The following is a 26,608-nucleotide window of genomic DNA, read 5'->3' as shown; positions in this document are numbered from 1 at the left end:
GGCAGCATTAGATCTTACCGAGATCTAATGGATGCATTCCATAGGAGGTTCTTTCAGAAAGCGGAAGTCCGAATCACTTCGGCTCAGCTGCTTTCCATTCGTCAAGGTCGCGACGAAAAAATCAGCGACTTTATGACAAGATTCCACAAGGAATGCCTGCAAGTAGACGATCTCAACGATCTGCTTGTCATCTCGGCATTCCAAAATGGAATCCTGCCCGGAGCTCTCTACAGGAAGCTCGTTGAGTGCGGTCCGCAGACAGCTCAGGAAATGTGGGACATTGCGGACCAGTACTCCCGGGCCGATGAGGCAGACCGTCGCAAACGGTCGTTAGACAGCTCATCGTCCCGAGGAGACAGAAGGAAGCCCGATCATAGCGATCAGGGGCATCCTCGCCGGACTCCATTTGAAAGAATTCAAAAGGCTCCGGTACAAGACAGATTGGGACCCCGTCTCAATCCCGAGAAGCCGCCCGCTCAGTTCGTACCGCTGAACAAGCCGAGAGCGGAAATTTTCGAACTGCACTCTGACCTGTTCGAAAAGCCAAAGCGGATGACGAAATCAGCCGCGCGCCGACCCCGGGATAACTACTGCTCCTACCATCAAGACCACGGTCACGATACCGAGGAGTGCAGAAACTTGGCTGCAGGTATCGATGTTCTTGTGAAGGCAGGGACATTGAAAAAATACCAAAGCAAGCAGTCAAAGAAGAATAAAAAGCAGAGAGGTGCGAACTGCGCTCCTCAGGATCCGAAAAGGCAGCCGGATCCCGAAGACGACGACGAGCCGCAATATGATGGAGTAATCCAGACTATCGACGCTCTCCCTGCCGGGAAGACCAAGTCGTCCCTGAAGTCAGAGCGCAGAGGCTCCAATCGAGAGGAGCCAACGCATAAAAGGCTGAAGCAGGACGAAGTGATTACGTTCTCGGATGCTGATCCCGTCCCGGCCATCTCTCCTCACCAAGACGCCATTGTCATCCAAGCCGGAGTGTCAAACAAACTAATCCACAGGGTGTTTGTGGATACAGGAGCGTCGGTTAGCATTCTTTTTAAAGAGTGCTTCGACAAACTAGAAGTGGACCCAGCTCGGCTCAGTCCGGCTCCGCTTCCCCTGAAGAGCTTCGCCCAGGAGGACACCCGCCCTGAAGGTATTATCAGCTTTCCGATCACGGTGGGGAAAGCGCCTACTAGCTCCAGTACGATGATTGAGTTCTTTGTGGTAAAAGCTCGGTCTCCGTACAACATCATCCTGGGAAGAGACTGGCTCAACGCAGTTCGGGCCGTTTGCTCTACTTATCATCTCACCATCAAGCTCCCCACTAAAGGGGGGATAGCGGTCATCCGAGGTGATCAAAAGAGAGCAAAAGAGTGTCTGCAGATTGCGCTTAAAAGTGCCGAGCAATCAGATCGGCATCATCAAGCATAGCAATCACAGCAGCCGGAGTCAGAGGCAAGCGAAATTACCGAGGTCACACCAGAGCCGAACTCAATGACCGTTCAGTTATACGAAGATGATCCATCCAGAACGGTCAAGATCGGTTTCGCGGGAACGCCTCTACTCCGAGAAAAGACCATCCAGCTCCTCAAGGAGTACAAAGATGTCTTTGCATGGTCTCCGTTGGACATGACCGGAGTGCCCTCTGAGGTAATCACTCATCGGTTAAATATTGATCCATCAGTCCGGCCTATAAAACAGAAGCAAAGACTCTTTGCGGCAGAAAGAAATCAAGTCATCCATGACGAAGTCCGCCAATTACTGAGAGCGGATGTGTTATTCGAAGTGAAGTATCCTTCGTGGGTGGCCAATCCTGTCATGATCAAGAAAAAGGAAGGAGGATGGCGGATGTGCATAGATTTCACCGATCTAAATAAGCACTGTCCCAAAGATTGCTATCCCCTTCCGAACATAGATAAAAAAGTAGAAGCTTTGATCGGCTTCGAAATTTTCTGTTTTCTTGATTTATACAAAGGCTACCACCAAGTCTTAATGGATGAGATTGACGCTTCAAAAACGGCCTTCATTACTGATTTCGGCATTTTCGCTTTTAAAAAGATGCCATTCGGTTTAAAGAATGCCGGAGCCACTTATCAAAGGATGGTAGACAAGCTTTTTCGGCACCTGATTGGAAAGGAGGTCGAAGTGTATGTTGACGATATAGTCGTCAAAAGCAAAAGCACTTCGGAGTATGAGCACAACCTCAAGTCCACTCTCAACGTGCTCAAGAAAGCCAACCTCAAACTTAATCCCCAAAAGTGTACCTTTTTGGTAGATTCGGGAAAGTTTCTGGGTTGTTGGGTTTCAAAGGACGGACTCAAGGCAAACCCCTCAAAAGTTCAAGTCGTTCAGAACATGGCAATGCCGAAGTCCATACATGACGTGCAAAGGCTAACCGGATGTCTAGCCGCACTGAATCGATTCCTTTCCCAAGCAGCCGAAAAGCAACTGCCGTTCTTCAAGGTGTTGAAAAAGGCACCAAAGTTCGAGTGGGGAGCCGAGCAGAAAAAGGCCTTTGACGAGCTCAAAAGTTACCTAGCCGAGCTTCCTATTCTCTCTGCTCCAACCGAAGCCGAAGTAATATTCTTATACTTAGCGGCATCGGATCAAACCATCAGCGCGGTGCTTGTACGAGAAGAAGGCCTAAAGCAGCTTCCCATCTATTTTACAAGCCGAGCATTAAGAGGTCCAGAAACCAGGTATCAACCTCTGGAAAAGATTGCTCTGGCATTAGTAAATGCAGCAAGGAGAATGCGGCCATACTTCTATGCTCACAAGGTATGCGTCTTAACTGATCTGCCACTTCGGCAAGTGTTGACCAAACCAGAAGCATCAGGCAGAATCGCCAAGTGGGCTATAGAGTTGGGAGAGCACACGATTGAATATCTACCTCGGAAAGCCATCAAGGGACAAGCCTTGGCAGATTTTCTTGCAGAAGCAAAGTTCGATCAAGCAATTCCTGTTATTGCCGAACAGAAGAATTCTGCCAATGCCGAGCTAGCACAGCCCTTGGAATCCGAAGTAGAGCCGCCGGACTGCTGGAGCGGATTCGTAGATGGAGCTTCAAACAAAATGGGAAGTGGAGCTGGTGTTTTACTTGTCGCTCCCGACGGACACGAGGTAACCTACTCACTTCGGTTTCTATTCCCCACTACTAATAATGAAGCCGAGTACGAAGCCCTCCTGGCCGGACTCCAGTTAGCGCAAAGTCTGCTCGTCAAATCTCTCAAAGTCCATTGTGATTCACAAGTCATAGTAAATCACATGTTGGGTACAAGTGAAGCTCGTGACGAGAGAATGAAGAAGTATTTGGACAAAGCGCAAAACATCAGCCGAAGTTTCTCCTATTTTCGGATAATCCGCATTCCCAGAGCGGAAAATAGCCGAGCAGATACCTTAAGTAAGTTGGCCTCAGATCCGAGCTCAAAAGTGGAAGAATTAATGCATCGAAGCATTGATGAAGCCGAGGTACATTCAGTATCCAGCTCGCCGAACTGGATGACGCCGATCTTGCGGTATCTGGATCAAGGACAATTGCCCGAGGATAAGAGAGAAGCTCGGAAAATCACGTGCCGAGCACTTCGGTACGAACTTCATGAAGGAGTCCTCTTTAGAAAGTCTTACCTCCAGCCGTTGTTGCGGTGCGTAGGACCAGAAGAGACGGACTACATCCTCAGAGAAGTTCATGAAGGATCGTGCGGTAGCCACATCGGAGCCAGAGCTTTAGCTACAAAAGTTCTGAGATGGGGATATTATTGGCCAACCATGGTACAAGAGGCAGTGCAGCTCGTCAAGAAGTGTACGAAGTGCCAAATTCATGCAAATGTCCCAAGGATGCCGCAGACCGATCTATACACTATGCAAAGCCCTTGGCCTTTCATGCAATGGGGCATAGACATAGTGGGACCACTTCCTCAAGCTCCTCGGCAAATGAAATTCCTTATCGTTGCCGTGGACTACTTCACGAAGTGGGTGGAGGCTGAACCATTAGCTACGATAACGAGCTCAAAGGCATTGGACTTCGTCTGGAAGAACATAGTGTGCCGATTTGGCATACCCCACATCCTCATCTCGGATAATGGGACTCAGTTCACCGACAAGACGTTCAAGAATTGGTGCCAAGAGCTGAACATTCAACAGCGGTTCACTTCGGTCTCCCATCCCCAAGCAAACGGACAAACGGAAGTAACGAACCGGATTCTGGTGAAAGGGTTAAAAGCTCGGTTAGAACAAGCCAAAGGACAATGGGTAGAAAATCTCCCTCAAGTCCTATGGTCCTACCGAACTACACCCAAAACCTCCAACGGTGAAACTCCGTATAGTCTGGTGTACGGCACTGAAGCCGTAATTCCGGTGGAGATCGGCGTACCCAGTCCCCGAACTCTAAATTTCTCCTCAGAAATGAATGACGACGGACTGAGAGCAGAACTAGATCTCGCCGAAGAAAGAAGAGAATTGGCGTGCATAAAAGCAGCCAAGTATAAGGAGCAAGTAGCCCGGTATTATAACCAAAGGGTGAAAAAGCTTCAATTCCAAGTGGGAGATCTCGTCTTGAGAAACAACGAAGTAAGCCGAGCAGAAAAGCTGGGCAAACTCGAACCCACATGGGAGGGTCCATATCGGGTGTCAGAAGTCCTCGGCAAAGGGTCTTATAAATTGACTCACATGTCAGGAGAACAAGTACCCCGAACATGGCACATCTCCAACCTCAAGAAGTTCCACTTGTAAGAGACAGTCCGGTCAGTCCGTCTCGTGTCTAGTTCGGTCATAGGGGTATATGTTTTTATTTGTTTGTTTCTTACTTGCACCTTTTACTTGTCGTTTTTTAAAAAAAGTTTAAAGTTTTTTTCTTTCATCTTTTTCATTTTTTCTCTATGTGTTTTGTCTCGATGTGCTTGTCGTCTCTTACAAATGGTACCAAGGTATATCGTTCTTTAAAGACTGATCCCCTTTTTAGATCGATTATTAAAGACTATTGTGAGTCCAAGCTTCTAAGGAGGGTATAAGACCACAATTCAGCTTAACAAGCAGTCCGTCTGAAACGAACTGCAATAAGCCAACGATTGCGAGTCCAAGCTTCCAAGGAGGATACAAGACCACAATTCAGCTTAACAAGCACTTCGTCTGAAACGAACTGCAATAAGCCAACGATTGTGAGTCCAAGCTTCTCAGGAAGATACAAGACCACAATTCGGCTTAAGAAATAAGCACTTCGTCTGAAATGAACTGCAATAAGCCAACGATTGTGAGTCCAAGCTTCTCAGGAAGATACAAGACCACAATTCGGCTTAAGAAATAAGCACTTCGTCTGAAACGAACTGCAATAAGGGAAAGTCCGATCCACGCGATAAACCTCGCCGAATTAGGACGACCAAGTTCGGTCAAAGAAGTTTACCTCATAAGACCGGGGACGACCATGTCTAGTCAAAGAGGTTTACTGCATAAGACCACTTCGGTTAACTGGGAAAGTCCGATCCACGCGATAAAACTCGCCGAATTAGGACAAGGGAAAGTTCGATCCCGGCGACAAAAATCGCCAAATTAGAACACAAACCAAGTCCGGTCAAAGATGTTTATTTCATCAGACCAAAGACGAGTCCGGTCAAAGATGTTTATTTCATCAGACCAAAGACGAGTCCGGTCAAAGATGTTTATTTCATCAGACCAAAGACGAGTCCGGTCAAAGATGTTTATTTCATCAGACCAAAGACGAGTCCGGTCAAAGAAGTTTACTTCATAAGACCAAGGACCAAGTCCGGTCAAAGAAGTTTACTTCATAAGACCGAGGACAAGTACGATGAAATTTTTTCGCTAAGCTGTAAATACAGTGTTAGAAGCGAAAACAAAATTTCATTTTTCAAATCTTGTTCGGCATACAACTCCGCTACCCTACAAAATGGCGTTACGCTATTACAAAGGACTATTCTACTGTCCAGGGTTGCTGAAGTTAAGCCACCTATCTGCAAAATCCTCTGGAAGCCGAGTTCGGTTGTTCCGAGCAGATGAAGAATAAGCAGGTCGACGAGATGCTATCCTCGACCCAACGCCTCTTCCCCGAGCCCGAGAAGTCCTAACACCTCGGCGATGAAGAGTCTCTGTAATAAGCATCTGCTGATCTTGCTCGCTCATAGTCACAACTCCTCGGCGAATTTCAGTCCGTCCCTGTCTTGACGATTCCGGTTGCTCCTGAGCCCGTTCTCGTCTTGACGTTTCCGGCTGTTCCGGAGTTCGTTGTTGACTGGGAGTAGGATTTTGAACAAGGGAACCAGAGGTTTGATCTGGAGTGCGAGCATCTGTTGGCATGATATGCCGAAGGAATCTTTCTATGGAGGGGCGCCGAGAAAGAACAATGTTGTACCGAGAAGCCCAGCGCCGCAATGATTTCACAACTTGTTGACAAGCCGAGCTCTCCAGCGCATTGTTCCTCCGGAGTACATGATATTCCTCCCACAGTTCGTCAACTCGACTCTGAACATCTGATATGGTCACTCCCCCGCGCACACGGATGTAATCTTCGTACGCAGTCCTCTCAGCAATGGTCGTATTCAGCTCGGCCTCCAGATCCTTCTTATCGGACTCTAAGTCCTTATTATCGGCCTCCAGCTTCACTAAACGAGCCAGAAGCTCGTCATTCTTCGTCTGATCGGCTATAGCTCTTTTCTCAGCTTCGTCTAAAGCCGAAGAATACAGCCGTTTCCAGTGAAGTATCTCCATCTCCTTGAGTACAAAGCAGCTATATTAGTTCGGCAGCTGTACCGAGCAGATAGTAAAATACAACAGGAGTAAAGGCGAGTACGAAAAGCTATACGAAGACAAGTGTAGAGAATTTTTCATTCACAAGGAAAATTTTTTACACTAGGAGGGCTTCAAGGCCATTTTACAAGGAAGAAACCAGAGTAAGAGAAGGGAGACGAAATCATACTCCGCCAGCTTCGTCTCCGGCTCCTCGCTCTGGTTCAGCTTCTTTCTCCTGAGCTACCTCAGCCTCGGCCTCGCATCCTGCCGGCCTCGCCTCCGCCTCCTGATCGGCTTCCTTCTCCGGATGCCCGGCCCGCTCGACTTCGGCCTCCGGCTCCAGCGGCTCGGCCTCACCCTCTCCGTTGTAAGTCGAAGCGGGTGAAACGGGTCCCACGGAGGCAAAGATAGCCTCCAGGTTCTCGTCCCGATCAGCTCGACAACTCCGGACTCGGTCTGCAGAAAGCAGGACCGAGGATGAAGCGAGCTCCTCAAGGAGCGGCAGATTCTGAAGCCGAGCTGCTATCTCTCGGCTGTACAGAGGCAGCACGACGTCGGCCCCCTGCTCGCCCTTATCGGTAATTAGCCTTACCAGACTACCGACAAAGGCCGAGAACTGGCTGCTCAAAAAGAGTTTCTCCGTGTAAACACGGAGAGCCTCCCCCTGGGCAGCCACGGCGGCAGCCTCCTTCTGAGCCTCCCGGTGCTTCGTCTGCTCTTGCAGGATGATGAGCTGGTTTTTGGCTGACCGGGCTTCATCCTGAGCCGAGATCCTAGCAGCTCGGGCCCTCTCAAATTTGGCCTCAGCCTGTTCGGCCAGACTACGAGCAAGATGCAACTCCTTCTGCATCTCCTCGTAGTCGTGGGATGCTTTGGAGAGCTCCACGGAGACGAGCTTGGCTCTCTGAAGATGAACAAGGAAAAAACTCAACAGAATGGCCATCAAAAAATGTGGAAAAGAAGCCAAGTCAGAAAGCTTACCTCCACAAAATTCGTCGGCCATTGAAAAGGCTCAGGGACGTGTTCCGGGATGTCTGCAACCACCTCGGAGATGACCAGGTCTTTCCCCGGCACTCTTGGGGACTCATGAAATTTCCCCTTCCCTTTAGCCGAATACGACTCCGGCTCTTTCGGATCCGAAGAAGAGGTTTTTTGCCTCTTCGGATCCTTCTCGGCTTCAGACGCCGAGCGAGGGGCTCTCTGCCTCTCCGGCTCCACAAGCTCGGAGGACTTTCGGATAGCCTTATTCAGCATGTACACTGCCAAAAAGCAAGAAAGCAAGGTTAGTTTTCTTCGCTAAAGCAGTAGAGCATAAAGATAAAGAGAAATCCTCACCCTCGGCCTCTTCGTCCGAAGACGAGATGTCGAACACGACGTCGCCCTTGACGAGCTCAGACTCCGTGTATTGTTTCCTAACTATGGGAATCTTGTTGAGCTCGCCATCGAGCTCGTCCAACGGTTCAGGCCGAGGATGACGGATAACGGACTTCGGCCCTCTCCAGGGAAAACTAGGAGCCGCGGTCCTATCATAGTAGAAGAAGCGTTTTTGCCACTTCGGCCACTTCGTTTTACAAAAGGCCCTAAAGGGCTGTACAGGGATCAAGTAAAACCAAGACCCCTTCCTCTTAAATTGAAAGAATTTAAGGATCGCCTTCAAAGACAAATCCCTTCCTAACCTACGGAGTTCGGCAGCAAAGGCCGACAAGTGCCTCCAAGAGTTCGGAGTCACCTGGCCTAAAGGAAGCTGAAAAAAATCTAGTAAATCTATAAAGGCAGAAGGGAGGGGGAAACGAAGCCCGCATTCTAAGCAGGCCTCGTACACGGTGGCGTAACCCTCCGGCGGGGAGTCAGCCCTATGATCACCGTCAGGTACCACCGCCTTCCCCCCAGGAAAAAAGTATTTTTCGGGTAGGGACATCACAGTATCCTTACTCAAAATACTATGGAAATACTCTACGGTCTTCTCCCCGGACTCTTTCCGGCCAGAAGACCCCTTACCGCCTCTCCTAACGCTACCCGACTCCGAAGAAGAAGAAGAAGACATTTTTCTTACTTTTTGAAGGTGAAGAAAGTCTGAAGAAATTCTTGAAAGCGGAGAGAGAATCTTCGCAAAAAAGAGAGAGTGCAGAAGAAGCAGTCGCAAAAGTGCTTCAATGATGAAGAAAGGAGGTATTTATCAAGTTCGGCGAAGATTTCAAAATCGTCGCACCGTTTCGAATCCCACCTTTTCAGGATTCAACGGCCGGATTTTACTGTCGCATTTAATGCAGTCACGCGCAAGGCACGTCCCCTGACATCAGCCTCCCCCTTGCCTTTATCCAGAATGCCGAAGTGACTCACTTCTCCGAAGTGATTCACTTCGCCCTTCGGGGGGGGTAGTGATGGGGTGCGTACTAAACAAGCCCAACAGCAATGACGGCCCATCAGCCCAAAGCCCAAGGAAGAGTATGAGTTCGGCATTACCAAAGAGTTCGGCCTCAGCCTACAGCTCGGTAAAAGCCAACCTATCAAGCTCTACTCTCAGATCGGCAACCAAAGCAGGAGTATGAGTTCGGCATTACCAAAGAGTTCGGCCTCAGCCTACAGCTCGGTAAAAGCCAACCAATCAAGCTCTGCTCTCAGGTCGGCATCAAGCTCTACTCAAAGATCGGCAACCAAAGCAGTTCGGTCTCAGTATTCGACCGAACAAGGAGTTAGTGGACCCATACAGGATGTCCAACACACCCACTACCACGTGGTGTCAACTCAGGCCACGATCGTAGGCCATGACCTACGCTACATCCACGATCTTAGGCCATGACCTACACGACATCCACGACTTAGGGTGGAGACTCAAGCCACGATCTTAGTTCCATATATAAATAGAACTTAGATCTGATATGAGGGGGTTAGAATCTCTCTAGAGAAAAAATCATATAGCAAGTCTGTGTTGTAAGCTGTAATTCGCAGATCAAGCAATACAAACCTGCCCCCATTTCTCCCCGTGGACGTAGATTTACCTCAGTAAATCGAACCACGTAAAATTTCCGTGTCGTAATTTATTTTTACGAGCATTCATCATCATCAATAATTCGCGGATTCATCAAGCCGCACACACCGGAATCACGGACCTAATTTGAACCGTAAGCACGAATCTCTGAGCTCCGGCGAATTTGGGGATCAATCCAATTTCCAGATCATGACATGTATTACTATTATAATTTCCAAAAATACCCTTGGCCTATTTTATATTATTAAAATAAATAATAATTGTTCCATTAAGATGTGTGGCTGAGATTTGTTCTCTAGTTATACACTTAAGATTAGTTATACATTGATCACTACCCTATATATATATATATATATATATATATATATATATATATATATATATATATATATATATTGTATTTAAAATAAAATTCGGTTTTTCGATTACCCGAACCGAAAAACCGAAAAGTCAAACCGAATTTCAAAATTTCAGTTTTGATTCGATTCGGATATTCAATTTTCATTTTTTTTTTGCTCACTCCTACTTGTGGGATAATCAACACTTTGCTAAATGGGTTGGATATTTTTTGCTCACTCCTACGGGTTTTGAGATGCCCTATTCGAAAGGTCCTTCTTATTCTCACGACCCGGCATGGTCAGTACCTAGCCGGGCTCTTTTTTTTGTTCCAAAAAATTATAGAGAAATAATGATTTCTCTTTTTTGAAAACAAAAAAAGACTTTTATTATTATAATTATATTCAAGCAACGACAAAAAGAAAAAATACTATTTAAATTATTTTCTTGTTATATTTTACCCGAACACATTTGACCTAAAATATGAAAAGAAAAATATGAAAAAAAGAATACCATTTAATATAGAAAAATTTGTGTGAGAAACGACAAAGAATAAGTTTTAAATACGTCTATTGGTCTCTAAGCTTTGGTCAAATTTAGTAAGGATTTGGTTGTAAATTTGATGAATTTGTTTTGTAGTGGATTTCCCACTCGTTTATAATTTAGGAAATAATAGATCGTAGAAATTCACTATAATTAAACCTGATACAATATTTTTGCAACCAAATTTTATGTTTTGGAGAAATGTCAATTTTTACTTAAAATTTATGATTTTAGAGATCAATAATACTATTTTTAACAATGTCACAAAAACTTAAAATATCAAAATATCTACATGAACGTGACATGTAACATATATCATATTCAGATTCTCATAATCCAATGATGTTCATGAGTAGGCATATACGTACCTATACCACATTGAGATGGTGACTTGATGGTTATTGGAATATTGGACTTATAACATTAGACATTTTCTAAATAGGTTGAAACAACAAGATTATCATATAATAAAAGTTGTCATTATTAAAAATGAGTTTCCCACAGAAGAAAATTTACAACTATAGAAAACAGTTGGACTGCAAGAAACATACAGAGAAACGATATTGTTAGTTCAACAAGTGTTGCAAAAGAATAGTACAAAAATTGATGCACAGCCTACATATGGACCAGAACTTATTGATTTCTCATTTAATAGATTAAGACAAATTAAAGTATTAATTATTGAATCGATATTAAGAGTTCAAAAATTGATGTTCAGCCTACTTAATGGACCAGAAACTTATTGCTCAATTAATAGATTGAGACAAGTACATGATTCGAAGAAAATTTACACTATTGAGTCTATGACCAAATTCCCAAGGAAATTAAATGATCTCAAAACAAGTAAAACATTGTATTCCACCTACAGAATTAGCTAGTTTCTCTGAGGAATATTAGCAAGTGATAAATCAATCTTATCTTGAGAGAAAGACAAATCAACAAGCCCTCCATTCAAATACTTGTCATAAGCTGGCAAATCAAAATGGCCATGTCCACACATTGTCATGAGAAGCACCTTTGATTCCCCCGTCTCCCTGCAACGAAGAGCTTCTCGTATGGTGGCAGCGATGGCGTGAGCTGGCTCAGGCGCCGATATCAATCCTTCCGTCCTTGCAAACTTTATCGCCCCTACACACATTCAAATATTTGAGACAAATCTCACTCATCATGTAGTGAGAAAGAAGCTCTTGATTTCACCTTCAAAGCATTCATTTTGAGCAATTGCAAGTGTTTCCATATAGCCTAATTCATGGACATGTGAGATCAATGGAGCCATTCCGTGGTACCTCAAACCGCCTGCAATTCAAGGAACGTTAACGAGCAAACGATGAAATGTGCAATTCAATCTAAGTAGGAGCTGACCAGCGTGGATTGGGTCGGGTATGAAGTCATGCCCGAGGGTGTGCATCTTCATCAACGGAATCATCCCTGCTGTGTCACCGTAGTCATAAGCAAACACGCCCTTGGTCAGCGAGGGGCACGCAGCTGGCTCCACTGCTCGGATGATTGGCTTCATCGCACCACTCATCTTCTCCCGGATGAACGGGAAAGCAAGCCCTCCAAAGTTAGAACCACCGCCAGTGCATCCAATGATCACATCAGGTGTCTCTCCGATGGCCTCCATCTGTTTTATGCATTCCTCACCGATGCATCAGAACATGGTTGAGCACACTACCTAAGCAATACTTTGTGTTGGGATCCCCTGCTGCAACCTCAACTGCTTCAGAGATAGCAATCCCTAAACTCCCCTGGCTCTAGGGGTCCTTCTCAAGCAACCTCCGACCAGCCTCAGTGACGCTAGAAGGCGAGGGGTGCACCTTCGCCTCCCACGTCTGCATCATCAGCTTACGATAGGGCTTCTGATCATAGGATGCGCGTACCTGCCACACCTACACCCCCATACACATCTCATCACACACTTATTAACTTTGTCAAAAATATATGAAAGTCAACTTAAAACTCGAAGATAAGCATACTCAATCATCATATATAATGTCAATCAATAGCATGAGCAAGCATCAAGCTAACAATTGATACAAGAAGAAAAGCTACTTTACTTCACAGTTAAGGCCAAACAAGCTGCACGCGAAGGCCAGAGAGCTCCCCCATTGACCAGCGCCCGTTTCAGTGACAACGTTCTTGACACCTTCCTTTGCGTTATACCAGACCTGTGGAACGGCCGTGTTAGGCTTATGGGAACCAGCAGGGCTACCACCTTCATACTTGTAGTATATTCGTGCAGGCGTATCGAGCAGCTTCTCCAGCCTCTTGGCTCTGCATTTCAACATAGACACATTAGGTTTCTCTCTTAACTAACTACCTTAAGGCATCATGATGATTGATGAAGCATAGCTAACCGGATCAGAGGTGTCGGCCGCCAAAGGCCATAAACATCGATGACCTCTTCCGGGATATCGATGAACCTCTCGTTGCTGACCTCTTGCTTGATCAATTCATCGGGGAATAAAGGTGATAAATCCTCTGGTTTAACCGGTTCAAACGTTTTGGGATTCAAATAGGGCGGTGGTTTCACTGGGAGATCAGCAATTAGGTTGTACCATTGTTTAGGGATTTCAATTGCCCTAGAATTAGCAATGGATGCTTGTACTCTGAAATTGGATGATAGCCTCAAATAGGATGGCCTTATATTCCTGGAAAAACAGCTCCGCCATTGTTCATCTCCTGATTAGTTCGATCAAGTATTAATAATAGTCAACAAATTTAAGCAAAAAGCTAAGATTCACTAAATTTTGTACTCGTTCTATTAGCAGCAAACTCAATGTAATGAAAGGATATGTTTTTTTCCCTAAAAAAATAAAGGAATAGTGGTGAAGAAATTTGAAGATAGATCCAGTAATGAAGAGATTTGGAATTGGAGAAGATGTGTTATAGAGAGGAGGAAGAGAGATTTACCTTTGAGGAGAAGTCGTGGTTTGAGAGAGGAGGAAAGGAAACAAGATTCATCCATTTCTGCTAAGTGTGAAGCTCCAGCAGTTTTCAGTCAAAAGGAGTAGTAATTTGGGTGTGGGGAAGGAGATGAGGATAACAACAGATACAAAGACCCACAATGACAATAGTAATGATCAAATCAAATTTGAATTGTTTATCATATTTTATAGAGAATTTAAAGTGGAACTGTGGAAGTGTGGAAGCGGCGAGGAAGATGCTTGCATGGCATGAGAAAAATTAATTATCTATATATATATATATATATTGGTCAAACAATACACTAATCAGTGTTATTCAAAGTGTAAGATTTTTTCCCTTTTTTTACTTAACCAAGTTTTGGGTTAATTAATAGAGTAACAAAAAAATGCAATTGTAGTTTTATATACTGACTTTGAGATTAGTGCGTAAATTACTGAATTATTTAAGTCCAAAAATCAATATAGAAGTGGGCCTCTTTGGAAATTTTTCTTGGCTTTAATTAGCTAAGCACATAAAAAATACATACATTCTTGATATAAAAAGTTAGATGGTAGGAATTGATCAAATCTTGAAGCAACATCACTCCCATTTGCACACAATCTTATCTGTATTTCTAAAATTGAAATTGATCAACAAACTCCCATCCATTCTCCTCAACACAAAGCTCTCCACCAACACATAGCAACCAAACCTAGTCCAACTACTCTCACTCCCAACTTCCTTATTCCCCTTCACCCTCACCTCTCTCTCCCCATCAAACCACCCCCTTGTCTCTTGCACCCACCTCATCTTCTCATACAAACTCAAACTCAGCCCCACACCCACCCTCCTCCTACACTCCCCCTTCCCCCTAAACCACACGAACCCGTCCGCCCCTACCCCATCCTCCTTCTCCGCCTCCATCCCGAGAGCCCGGCAGACCAGCCTCCTCACCCTCGCATCCACAACCACAGCATCCTTCCCACCACCTTCATTCTCCACAGAATGTATCTGCTCCCACCACTGCTTCAGGCTCATCTCATACACCATACACCTTTTCATCTGCTCGGCCGCCCTCATCTCCTCGTCCTTCACCATAACACAAGGGCAGTACCACCTCCCCACCACCACAGGGGTGGAGCGCCTCGCGTTGAGTGGGAGGTCCCTGTCAGGGAACCCCAACGGTGGCGTGGGAAGAAGGCCCGCGCCTTCATGCAGATGGAGTCTGCACGAAGGCGTCTTGTAGACTTCCCATCCACCTCTGCTTAAAAAAGTAGGAGGGTAACCATCCCATTCCACTGATCTAGCACAAAAACCACCACCATGAAATGGCCTAATCTCCAACTGCTGGTACCTATCCCTATGATCAAAAGGCCTTGTTTTCGACTCCACACGAGGACGCCTACAACAGCACATCCCGACATCTCCCTCTCTCGAACATGTGTAGGCCTGCCTACACAACCAATACAACATCAAAAAAAATTGTGTCAAACAACCCGAATCCATACCATATCTATTGAAAAATGATGAAAAACAGGAAAAGCAGAATACCCTTTTCGCCTTCCCTTAGCTTTGATGACATAGTAGCGATTGGACGAGAGGGGCTGATCGAGAACAGGTACGAACCAAGCCTTGATCACGCCGGCTTCTTCCTGCAACGAAGAGTGCACCACCTGCAACACTCTGTCTGAAGGAAAAGGCAGCCTATTGATTTTGTGATTCCTCCAAATCCCACAGCAGAAGGAGTCCATCGCCTCCGATTCCTCATCTGTCACAACGAGGTGGCCCGAATACGCAACATCTGCCTGTGGCTGCAGCGAAAGAGCTCCCGGGAAGTGGTGATAGACTGATCGCGGTCTGGTTACATACATCTTCCTCGCTGCCTTAACCACACACACTTCTTCTAGTAGGAAAATATCAATAAAGTTTTCATACAAGTGAATAAACTGAAAAAAAAATTGAAGAGAGTCCTAAAGCCAACTGCTTTTGGCCCTCCTCTACATATCACTTTAAATCTTGTCTCTCAGCTTTGTTTTTTGCAGTATTGGAAAAGTGAGGTCACTATCTTTTTTAAAGCAGCATAGTTGGAGATTAATATATTAGTGTAGAATGTGGCATGCTGCATGCACTCTATCATAAACTTGAAAACCCATTGAATGTTTAAAGCACAAAATAACATACTAATATTGATTCAGAACTATCATGGCATAATTAAACGGTACGGATTATTTCATCTTCAAAAATTTAAGTTTATTTATGACCCTTTTGTTATTCCATTTCATGTTCCACTTTTAACCATGAAATTCCTGATATTTTTACTTCATGATCCTAGATAATTCTAGGGATATTGGTCTCTAAAACCATGAACTTCACCTAAAATTTTGTATTTCCCATGAACTTTGAAATTGGTTTATAATATCACAAATTTTGCATTTTGTTTGGTATTTCCCAAACTCACTCAAATAAGATATACTCATCAAAATCTTATTTTACGTAGGCAACCATGATACGTTTTATGATATTTTAAATCACTTTTTAAGTTCATAACATGTAGGATAAAAAGTCACGTTGAAAACCACATTGATTTAATTGTGTCAAGTATGATAAAAAAAAAAGGCTCGTAAGTTAGTCAAATATAGTACTCCTAATAGACATGCCGTGGGAAATACCAAAAAAAGTGCAAAGTTTGTGATATTATATACCAATTTGAAAGTTCATGGGAAATACCAAAATTTAAGAAAAGTTTATGGTCGTAGGGACCAATTTCCTATAATTCTATTGCAAAGTATCTAAATATTTCTACTATAAAATATATAAATTTATCTGTACTAATTACAAAAGTTAAGTTTATCTTTTTTTTGTTCGACAATAAGCTGTCTATTTATTTTTCCAATTCATAAATTGTTTCAAAATTTTATTTTATCAAATGTTTTCAATACTTATAAACTTATAAATATAAAGTTATTTTTAAAAACTCATAAGCTCAGCCATCTTAAATCATGCCCATCTAACTTTATGCATCTAATTCAGCTTCCTTGCAAAACCTTGTACGCTTCTCAAAAGCATTGGCGGATCCAAACAAGAAAAAGCCCAAAATGCTACTTTTTCTGTTCCATTTTTGCTATTTTACTCTATTCCTCGTTAAGAGTTTATTTTTATTTTTTTTACTATAAAAGATAAATAGACTTTAAATTTCACTAACTCATTCAATGCATATTTTATTATAAAATTAATATAATTCATCCGTCTCATAAACTTTATCTCATTTTATCATTTCCGTCTATCCCACAAAGTTTGTCTCATGAAATCTACAAAAATTACATTAAATACACCCTTCAATCTCCTCAACGTGGGACTGAGATCCTTATTACACTACACACTTTTATTTAATACAAAGTCAAACAACTTTTTAAAATTCGCATCAGATAAAACTGGGATAAACTTTGTAGGAGGGATTATTATTAAATTCATGTTTCAGTAACTCTTCAACTCACTTTTTCCTTACATTTCTAAAAGGTCATGCCGGAAAGAAAGTAGACACTAAATGGGAAACGGAGGGACTATACTATAGTAGGAGTATTGTGTAAGAAGAGAGGGTGAAATGTGTAAGGTAGAAAGAAAATTTGATATTGGGCTTTAGAATAAGAGTGAGATTAGTACTAGGATTTTAAGATTTGGGGCCTATTCAAGTAATATAACTGGATTACTATTTTATAATTTAATAATAATGGTTAGGCAGCTACTGTAGTAAATAGATCTTATGTTTTAAAAAAATTTACAACTCCACTGGTAAAGATTCATTAGGGCAGATTTATTGGGTGTGGTTGTATTACTCTTATATCTATGAAAATTAGACTGGTTATTTCATTTAATATTAGTGACGGGGCTTGATTAGTTTAGTGTTTCTTCTTGATTTGAATTAGAAGTTATGTTATTATTCTACGTTTATTACATGGCATATGACAGATGTGAATCTTTACTTTCCTAAATGAAATAATATTGATAGCTCTTTCGAGATCCATAATTTTGAATTTTTTGCTGGCTTTGCTAAATTTATATATGTACTCTTCATATAATCGCAAGATGACGTTTTTTATTGATATTTTCTAAATCGGTAGCATTGCCATTGAAAAATTACTTATTAGAGAAAAAAAATAGAGCTTAAGAGAAGATTAAAACATCAAAAGTAAAACAAAATACAAAAGGTCGTCATATTGAAACCCAAAGTTATACAACGTCGCAACAAACAACTTTTCAATTTACATAAAATAGTAAGAACTCGGAAATTATTTATCTGAATCACATTTGTATAAAAATGGAACTCAAATAAAATCTTTAGTTTTTTCAAACAAAACATTATATTCAAAAGGACAATTTGCTAAATAAGTCACGAATAACCATCAAATTTTGATTATGAAAAACAAATCGAGCGAGAAGAAATTTTCGCAATGATCTCATCCTTTCCTTTCCAACAAATTAGTGTTGATGTTTCAGGCTTAAAATGTGTTCAAACGTCGTTACGAACTTAATCAAACGTTGTCGTATTTCCTAACTTTATATCATCCACGTGTTTCAAATCGACTGCCACATTGACGCATAGCTTGCTAATGGAGGGATAATGCAAAATTTCATCTTTCATTACTTCATCCGTCCCACTTTAATAGTCTCAGTCACTTGTTTTGTAAAAATAAATATAAATAGTTAAAGTGGGTAAATAAAGAGTAATAATAAGTGTGAATTTTATTCAACAAATGGCTAGTGTGAATTTTTACGTGTCTATCCAGCCCTCTCTCTCGTGACTCATTAAATCATCATTTTCCAACTACCCAAAATGGCTATATCTACCAACTCAACAAATTCAAGATGATAATATGAATTGGTACTCTAGTAGATGACAAAAAATTCAACTACTAGAAGATTCCGGGAAAAGTATATTCAGAGGTAACGTAAGAGCATATGCGGAATCTCATGCATAAATTCCGGAATGGTAGTTATAACATTTGTGTTTTTTGCAAAATTTATTTTGAATTAATTAATATTTATATATCGATTTTTAATGTAAAATATTAAAAAAATTCGATTATGTACGCATAATTATGTACATTTATTACTTATAATTATAGAATAAAAGTAAGAAAAACGAAGAATGGTGGTAAATCACAAGAAAACAACATATTAATATTCACAGTTGGCAGCCTAGAGCTGTAGTGACCTTGAAGTCATTCGTTCGAACCTGTCACTTGCTGGAAAATTTTCGGCCTTAATCCACAAACTCGATCGAGGATTTGTCGGATTCCGTCAAAGGCGGGTTCGATACAGGTGGTCAAACCAAAAAAAACTAATTCGTCCAAAAGTCTATGATAAATTTTTAATTTTACTAAATTTGTTCCGTGGTTTATTCCACTTTTTGCTGAGGATTTGTTATACTTTTATTACACGTGAAAATTTTGTTCCGTTGATGACGCACAACATCCTATCAGTATTTTTTTTATCATTTATTTATTAATTTATCCACTACCTACAGTCTTAAATCTTAATAGTTAGATTATATAAATTGTAATGTAAAATTGAAAGAAAAAAATTGATTAAAAAATTATTTGTACAATCCACTTTATTAAAAGAAAAATATGCCAAAAGAGATGGCTAAATTGTGTTAATAACTAAAAAAACAAGACTATTCTGAATTTTTTAAAAAAACTCCATATTTAAATGTTTGGATTGCGATTCATAAAATGCCATTAGTAATTACGCACACACAAAGAATAATACTCCCTTCACCTGGGATTAAATGTCACACTTTTAATTTGGGTTGTGTTTTAAAAATGTAAAAACATGAATGAGGTATTTAATAGTTAATATAAAAAATATGTAATGACGAAGGGAGATAGCAGTATACTTCGCAATAGAAAACTAAATTTATGTTTTCTAAAGCTGTGTAATATCAATACTACTTGTCAACAAATGGATGTTGTAATTTCTTATTCATAAGTTTGACAAGTTGGTTATAAAACTTGTCAAATTCTGGAAATTAAGTCTAGACTAGAATTCCAAATGATCTTAACGAAATTAATAGTGTTGAGCATAGTTTAGAATTCCAAAAATCTTACTATTAATATATTGCCCACCCAATATTAACTGTTTCGACTATACCCATCCATTTAGCAACTAAGTAGCAATTTATATGCAACTCGATACTCCCTCCGTTTCTTGGTAATAGATACATTTCTTTTCGGCACAGAGTTTAAGAATAGTGCGTTAAATGTATGGTGGAAAAAAGTAAAAGAGATGAAGAGACAATAAAGTAAAAAGAAGAATTACTTTTTGCCAAAAATTGAAATGACTCAATTAACTTGAAACTTTTTATAAAAAAACGATTCTATTAACATGGAACGGATGAAGTACCATATAATAATTATATGAGTATACGAGGAAATTGAATCTTACCGAACCTCAAAAGCATTATTTTAAGAATAAAAAATGATTTCGATGAGTGTCATTGCCGACTCATTGCCCAATTAAATAACTCACATTCACTCCTAAGGATTATTTAGGAATCTAAGATATTGTGGATTATTTAATTTGAATCTGGGATTGACTACTATAATAAGGAGATTGAATGTGTATTTCATACCGATTTATTAACAAAATAAACAAATGACATAGATCAAAGTTGAAACCTACGACCTATCTTATTTAATTTTATTAATGATTCAGCCCTGACGTGGCAATATGAATGCGTACTTCACAGCACGTGCCGATTTGCTTTTGACGTCTGGGTTTTCTCTTGATCAAAATAATTTTAAGAATAATGACACGTAGCCATATGAATTTCCTGAATAATATTTGGTTTTTCTTTATCAAATTCAGAAAATTATATTGAGTCTAAATTAGGATTTCACATATCTTAATCTTATTAATATATGATCCACACAACTTGTTTGCAATCAAGTAGCAGTCAATCTACAACTTGTTGATGTTGACAGCACTATATAAGATCTATTTTATTGACATTTGCAGTTGTTGGTCGAGTGGTAGAAAACTTGCCTCTCCATTGCGAGACTCAGGTTTGAAACTCACTAATAGCGTTTCATATATTCAATTTTGATTGATTGGAATTCTTTATACTTTTACTCATTCTATCAAACATATTTAAATTTCTACTAATTAATATGTTTAATGTTTTTATTTTTTCACTATTCTCTTATAAAGTTCCGTAATTCTTAATATATTTAAGTTTTTATATTTTCTATTTGTAATTCATTTAATTTTTTGTAAAGTACTTTTAATTTTTTTTAATAAATTTATTTACTTTTATCATTTTCAATTAGTAGTTTCGTAATTCTTAATATATTTAAGTTTTTATATTTTCTATTGGTAACTCATTTAATTTTTTGTAAAGTACTTTTAATTCTTTTTAATAAATTTATTTACTTTTATCATTTTCAATTAGTTTTTAAAGCATTTTAATTCCCTTTTAGTGCATTTAGTATTTTTATACTCCATTTTGTATCTCTAATGCATACTCTTCTTTAGTTTTTTAAGATTTTTAAATTTTTATCAAAAAATGTTTTGTCATAAAAAACTATGCGCTATGTGAAATCTTAAATAAATTATCTTTAATATATAAAAAAGTAACTTTCATTTTAGATAGTAGAAGTTGTCCAAATAGCAAAGCTAGTAGTTAGTACTACTTGTTTTATAGATGATATAAAAAAGTTTACCAAAAAATAATGAATATTGTATTAAAGAAAAGATAAAAAAATAACTTTAAAATTCTAAGTCTTATAATTAAGTATCGTACTCCAGATTAAAAATCTTGGATACGCCACTGGTTGATCGCTCCTCGCATGCTGGAGTTCCATTTCATGCTTGCGTTCAAACTCAAAAACAACTTTTTTTAGGCACAATATATCTAATTTAATAAATGATTGACTATATTATTTAATTTAATAAAGTGATTCAGCCCTGAGTTGGCAAAATGAATGTATTCTTCATCAGCGCTGACAATGCATCTTTATCCCAAATGTTTAGGACAATCCCAGATTAGGATAATATATAGACCCGTTAAATGAGGATTTCTTGTTTTGATTCATAATTAAATCCATGATCCTTGAAAAATGGCAATTCTCTTTACAAACATCATTCAATCCTCTATTTTATCTCCTCTTTGATCAGGAATCTTTCAATTTTGTATGGATAAGTTATTCAATACGGATTTGAATCTCCTTGCATTTAGTTATGAAATATCGATAATTTCGAGTACTTAATCCTTACCATTTCAAATCCGATTATCCAAATTAAGCACATCCAAACAGCCCCTCAATCCAGAAATTCGCCTATAAAAGCTGCGAACGCATTAACTAATAACCACACTCGTAAACATGACCGGCAGAAACGTCCTTTCTCGGCTCCCCCTCCGCCTCGAATCCGGCGCCAGAACCAATGCCACTGCCGCCCTTGCGGAGAAACTCGCGGCCGATCCACCGCCGAACGCCGACGCCGGCCCCGCCGATGACGAATTCGGCGGCGGCGGCGGCGTCGACTTCACCGATACGAAGAAGTTGTTCTCGTCCGTCCCCTCCGCGAAGCTGCTCCGGTCGCTGATCACGCTCCGCCTCGCCGCGACTCCGCCGGTGGCCGATTTTGGCATTTGGATCATGAAATCGAAGCTTATGGAGGGCCCGCTCTGTAGGAAGGCGATCCTCGGCGTCACCGAACGGACCTTCTACCGCCAATTTTGCGCCGGAAAGGATCTCGCGGCGGCGAACGCCACCGCGCGGGAGCTGTGGGAGACCGGTCTCACGGCTATGCTTGATTACGGATTGGAGCACGCTAAGGATAATAAATCGTGCGATGTTAGCATGGAGGAATTCCTCCGCACAATTGAATCCGCTAAATCCGTCGATTCTCCGGTGAGTTTTCATCTGATTTGACCTAATCCTAAACTCAACGATTGCAATTGATAATCTGAGAATTAATCGTGCATTCAGATAAGCTTCGTGGTGGTGAAGATCACGGCGATCTGCAAATTCTGGATACTGAAAAGAGTTAGCGATCTACTGAGATGGCAGCACATGGATAAATCGTTGAATCTACCGTGGAAGCGCAAATCGCTGCCTCTCCTCGCCGATTCCAGCCCGTTCTACCACACGTTGGCGCGGCCGGCGCCGCTAACCGCGGAGGAAGAGCGCGATCTCGACACCGCCTTCGCGAGGATGGCGAAAATTTGCAAAAAAAGCATCGAGGCGAGTCTCCCGATCCTGATCGACGCAGAGGACACAGAGATCCAGCCGGCGATCGACTACTTCACGTACTCGGCGGCGGTGGAGTTCAGCACCGGCGCCGAGAAGCCGCTAATATTCAACACAATACAAGCCTACTTAAAGGACGCCAAGGAAAGACTCCTCCTCGCGAAATCCGCGGCGGACGAAATGCGCGTGCCGGTGGGGATCAAGCTCGTGAGAGGCGCTTACATGTCATCCGAAAACAAACTAGCTAATTCTCTCGGAGTCAAATCCCCAATTCATAACTCCATCCACGACACGCACGCGTGCTACAACGAGTGCGCAGATTTTATGCTGGACCAGATCAGCCGCGGCTCAGGCTCGCTCGTCCTGGCCACGCACAACATGGACTCAGGGAAAATGGCAGCTAAGAAAGCCGTGGATTTGCGAATCGAAAAGGAGAGCCTCTATTTCGCTCAGTTGTATGGAATGGCAGATGCTCTTTCGTTCGGGCTGAACAAAGCCGGGTTCAGAGTGAGCAAGTACCTGCCCTACGGGCCCGTCGATCAGATCATTCCGTATCTGCTACGACGGGCAGATGAAAACAGGGGAATCCTCTCCGCATCCTCCTTCGATAGGTCGCTCATGAGGTAAAATTCGTTATACGACTAAAAATTACATTATTATCATGTTTTGTTTATTTATCTTTTCTACTAAACTCATCTTAAATATGTTCTCGTTTCTGCAGAAATGAACTTATCCGCAGACTAAAATCGCCGATGGAGCACTGAAAGATACACAGGTTTCGAATTGGATGAATTATATAGATGATGCCAACGACAACGACAACGACGATGAAGGTGCACTGCAAAGAATTGTAAATAGATATTGGAGGGGAGGAGAAAATGTTGTTTTCAATGTTGAAAAATTAGGAACCCTCTTAAGCTCCAATAATAATCCAGCATTTCAAGATATACTCCTGGAAAGTTCTTCTCAATTTTTTTTCCTTTTTAAGGGTATTTGAGTCATTGTAAATGAGTTTGTAAAATTTGTTCTTGGCTCAATTCAGATATCAAATTTGTGGCAAAAATATTTCTACTTGTGACTATATATGATCTATAATATTATTGTTCAAATGTGTTGCAATCAACTTTATAATATTTTAAAAGGAAAATTGCTTTACGGCACAATGACTGAATGCATGATTCTAGAAAATAGAATCTTGAGAAAATGTCAGCGTCACAAATAGATTCTTTTGTTTCGATTCAATAAGGAATGAGTTGGTGATCTGACGTGTCATTATTATAAAATGATATCTCCGTCATTTTTTAGTTTAATAGTGTAGTCGTGCGTAATACACGAGTTGTGTGTTTAAACACGGGTTAAGTTTAAATGTTTTACTTAGGGCTCGTTTGGTTTCCTTGATAGCCATAGATAGTCATTTGTATCCACCCTCTATTCCATGTTTGGTTGGCATGATAGCAATCACTCTGACCCGCATCTTCAATCTAACGACCCGGCTCGGATTGAGTTATGGATCTCCAAAAAACCGATAACTCCATCGGTGCTTCGACGTGCGATTGTACGCAATCAACAAAGTGAAGATTTCAAATTTTGCATCAATTGACTCCAATACCCCTTCATTTACTCCATCTCCATCTACCTCTTCCACATTTGAGCAACAATTTCCAGAGGTCGCCGAAATCGGTGAGAGGCTGTAAGTGAAGAGTTCACGGTAAGCCTGTTTTTCATATGTTGGTTCCCGAATTGAGATGGTTGAACTACTATTCGAATTTCTCACCGCGCCTGCGTGTATTTGCAGGTTGCAAGTGAGGGTTCGGGCTACATCGGACGACGAAGAGCCATGGCCGACCAAGACGTTGTTCAGAAGGTAAGTTCTTAAAAAATCCGATCCCGAAAAATGTGTACTCAGCCGAGATTGAAATTACTCCAGCCAATTCGGTTAATGATGAGATTGAGTTGAATGTGTTCATTCCCATGGCCTTCTCAATGTGAGCATAAACTGCCGAACATGTGCTGTTAAATAATTTTGGGTGTTATTGTATTAATTTTGTTGCATAAACTGAATGGAATTTGTTTTGTTCTTAAACGAGAATGGAGTTCTGCGTAGACAGATCGGCCTTCACCAATACAGCCTATTATGTTTTGCAGATTTGTTTGTGATAGGGGGTTATTGTATGTTTTTTGTTGCATAAACTTTCATGAATTTGAGGCCAAGTCAAATAGGTTTATGCAATTGATTTATGATTCAATGTTAATGTTTATGTGATGCTTCAGCAGTGATTATTATGTCCAATGTCATGGTGTTGTGGTGTGTATTTCAATCTGAGGAATCTTGTGCATATTGTTCGTGTAGATTGCAAGAACAGAACCAACAGAGCTATTGATCTTACTTGAGGAAATACTGAGAAATCATCGGATGAACATGCTTCTAATCACCATGTTTATCAATTTGGCCAGATCCAAATCACAAAAAAGGAAACGGAGGGTGGGGGGATTAATTACCGAGGCTATGATTGAAGCCATTCCCGCACATGTAAAGCAGGTGGATAGGCTTGTCCGGGTTTCTGATCGTTCCTGCGTGGACAATTTGCGTATGGATAGAAACACTTTCGGTAGATTGTGTCGCATTCTACGGGACCGGGTAGGATTATTCGACCAAAAATTTGTCACCGTTGAGGAACAAGTTGCTATGTTTTTGTCCATTTTGTCCCACCACAAAAAGACACGGGTTGTAGGACACGATTTCATGCGTTCTTCTGAAACAGTTTCTAAGTACACTCATGTTGTGCTACGTGGGGTGCTTACTTTGCATGACATTTTTTTGGTTAAACCGGAACCGGTTGGGGATGACTGCACGGACTCACGATGGAAGTGTTTTAAGGTATGTGTAATCTTGCTGTTGGGTGTATTATACGGTATACTAATGCTATTCCAACTGTTGACATTGTAGGGTTGTCTAGGAGCTTTAGATGGAACATACATACACGTGCGCGTGCCCATAGCTGACGCACCACGTTATCGTAACAGGAAGGGGCAAATATCAACAAATACACTTGCAGTGTGTGATCGCTACCTTCGGTTCGTTTACGTGCTGCCAGGATGGGAAGGTTCAGCTGGTGATTCCCGAATATTACGCGATGCCATTAGCCGGCCCCTCGGGCTTAAAATACCTAAAGGTCAAACTCTTTTTCATTGTTGTATAGTTGGTTGGCTGCTTAATCACCTTTTGACATTTGTTCTCATCGGTAGATTGCTATTACCTCTGCGACAATGCATACGCCAACAGTGAGGGATTCATCACACCGTACAAAGGCGTCCGGTACCATTTGAAGGAGTGGGGTAATGGCGCTCAGGCACCTCAATCGCCCGAGGAATTGTTCAACTTGATGCACTCTAAAGCTCGGAATGTTATTGAGCGCTCATTTGCAGTACTGAAGATGCGTTGGGGAATACTCCGCAGTCCAAGCTTCTATCCTATTGATGTCCAAACTGGATTGATCATTGCCTGTTTCTTGCTCCACAATTTCATCCGCACGCAGATGGAGGTGGATCCGTATGATGCATTGGTTGGAGAACATTATGAAGATGGGTATGGAAGTGATAGCGATGATCCTGTTGTTCCCACTATAAGTTCGGTCGCACCAACACCGGCGTGGATGAAGAAACGGGACGACTTTGCTTCTACAATATGGAATGATAGGACAAACATGTGATCGTCGCCGCTGATCTCACCCGTTACCTAACATGTGGCTATGTATCCAGACATTGATTCGTAATGTATCATACTCTTTAACATTATTTAGTTGACTTTGCATTTGTGTTGAGCCATTATATCAAATTCTAGAGCTATCAC

General features: G+C 41.4%; 4 protein-coding genes and 1 pseudogene across 4 annotated transcripts; 2 read left to right on the top strand and 3 right to left on the bottom strand.

Moving 5' to 3' along the window:
* Nucleotides 1-11,327: 11,327 nt before the first annotated feature.
* Nucleotides 11,328-14,103, bottom strand: LOC121770057 (annotated as a pseudogene).
* A 4-nt stretch (nt 14,104-14,107) lies between these two features.
* Nucleotides 14,108-14,605, bottom strand: LOC121771992. The gene has a single exon (XM_042168901.1). The coding sequence runs from the start codon at nt 14,603-14,605 to the stop codon at nt 14,108-14,110; it is 498 nt and encodes a 165-aa protein (XP_042024835.1).
* Nucleotides 14,606-14,627: 22 nt separating this feature from the next.
* On the bottom strand, nt 14,628-15,546 carry LOC121770059. The gene is made up of 2 exons (XM_042166854.1): nt 15,059-15,546; nt 14,628-14,956 (listed from the first exon to the last, which is right to left on the bottom strand). The coding sequence occupies exons 1-2, from the start codon at nt 15,376-15,378 to the stop codon at nt 14,773-14,775; spliced, it is 504 nt and encodes a 167-aa protein (XP_042022788.1). The 5' UTR covers nt 15,379-15,546; the 3' UTR covers nt 14,628-14,772.
* Nucleotides 15,547-21,594: 6,048 nt separating this feature from the next.
* On the top strand, nt 21,595-23,823 carry LOC121771219 (proline dehydrogenase 1, mitochondrial-like). Its single transcript, XM_042167993.1, has 3 exons — nt 21,595-22,419; nt 22,498-23,381; nt 23,480-23,823. The coding sequence occupies exons 1-3, from the start codon at nt 21,889-21,891 to the stop codon at nt 23,520-23,522; spliced, it is 1,458 nt and encodes a 485-aa protein (XP_042023927.1). The 5' UTR covers nt 21,595-21,888; the 3' UTR covers nt 23,523-23,823.
* Nucleotides 23,824-23,947: 124 nt separating this feature from the next.
* Nucleotides 23,948-26,468, top strand: LOC121771991. The gene is made up of 5 exons (XM_042168900.1): nt 23,948-24,466; nt 24,554-24,622; nt 25,109-25,636; nt 25,706-25,931; nt 26,005-26,468. Exons 2-5 carry the CDS (start codon nt 24,596-24,598, stop codon nt 26,466-26,468), a joined length of 1,245 nt encoding a protein of 414 aa, XP_042024834.1. The 5' UTR covers nt 23,948-24,466; nt 24,554-24,595.
* The last annotated feature ends 140 nt before the right edge of the window (nt 26,469-26,608 follow it).

This window comes from Salvia splendens, chromosome 16, assembly GCF_004379255.2.
Source record: "Salvia splendens isolate huo1 chromosome 16, SspV2, whole genome shotgun sequence".
NCBI lineage: Eukaryota > Viridiplantae > Streptophyta > Magnoliopsida > Lamiales > Lamiaceae > Salvia > Salvia splendens.
Note: the sequence above shows the minus strand (reverse complement) of the source record. Positions and strands in the feature narration are given on the sequence as shown.

Bases quoted from the DNA above. Each gene is read 5' to 3' on its own strand.
- LOC121771992 (XM_042168901.1), bottom strand. From the start codon at position 14,605: ATGGTGAAGGACGAGGAGATGAGGGCGGCCGAGCAGATGAAAAGGTGT.
- LOC121770059 (XM_042166854.1), bottom strand. From the start codon at position 15,378: ATGTATGTAACCAGACCGCGATCAGTCTATCACCACTTCCCGGGAGCT. The intron at 14,957-15,058 runs GTATTCTGCTTT...TTGTGTAGGCAG, and splicing joins GCTAAGGGAAGGCGAAAAGG to GCCTACACATGTTCGAGAGA.
- LOC121771219 (XM_042167993.1), top strand. From the start codon at position 21,889: ATGACCGGCAGAAACGTCCTTTCTCGGCTCCCCCTCCGCCTCGAATCC. The intron at 22,420-22,497 runs GTGAGTTTTCAT...TCGTGCATTCAG, and splicing joins CTAAATCCGTCGATTCTCCG to ATAAGCTTCGTGGTGGTGAA. The intron at 23,382-23,479 runs GTAAAATTCGTT...TCGTTTCTGCAG, and splicing joins TTCGATAGGTCGCTCATGAG to AAATGAACTTATCCGCAGAC.
- LOC121771991 (XM_042168900.1), top strand. From the start codon at position 24,596: ATGGCCGACCAAGACGTTGTTCAGAAG. The intron at 24,623-25,108 runs GTAAGTTCTTAA...TTGTTCGTGTAG, and splicing joins ACCAAGACGTTGTTCAGAAG to ATTGCAAGAACAGAACCAAC. The intron at 25,637-25,705 runs GTATGTGTAATC...TTGACATTGTAG, and splicing joins CACGATGGAAGTGTTTTAAG to GGTTGTCTAGGAGCTTTAGA.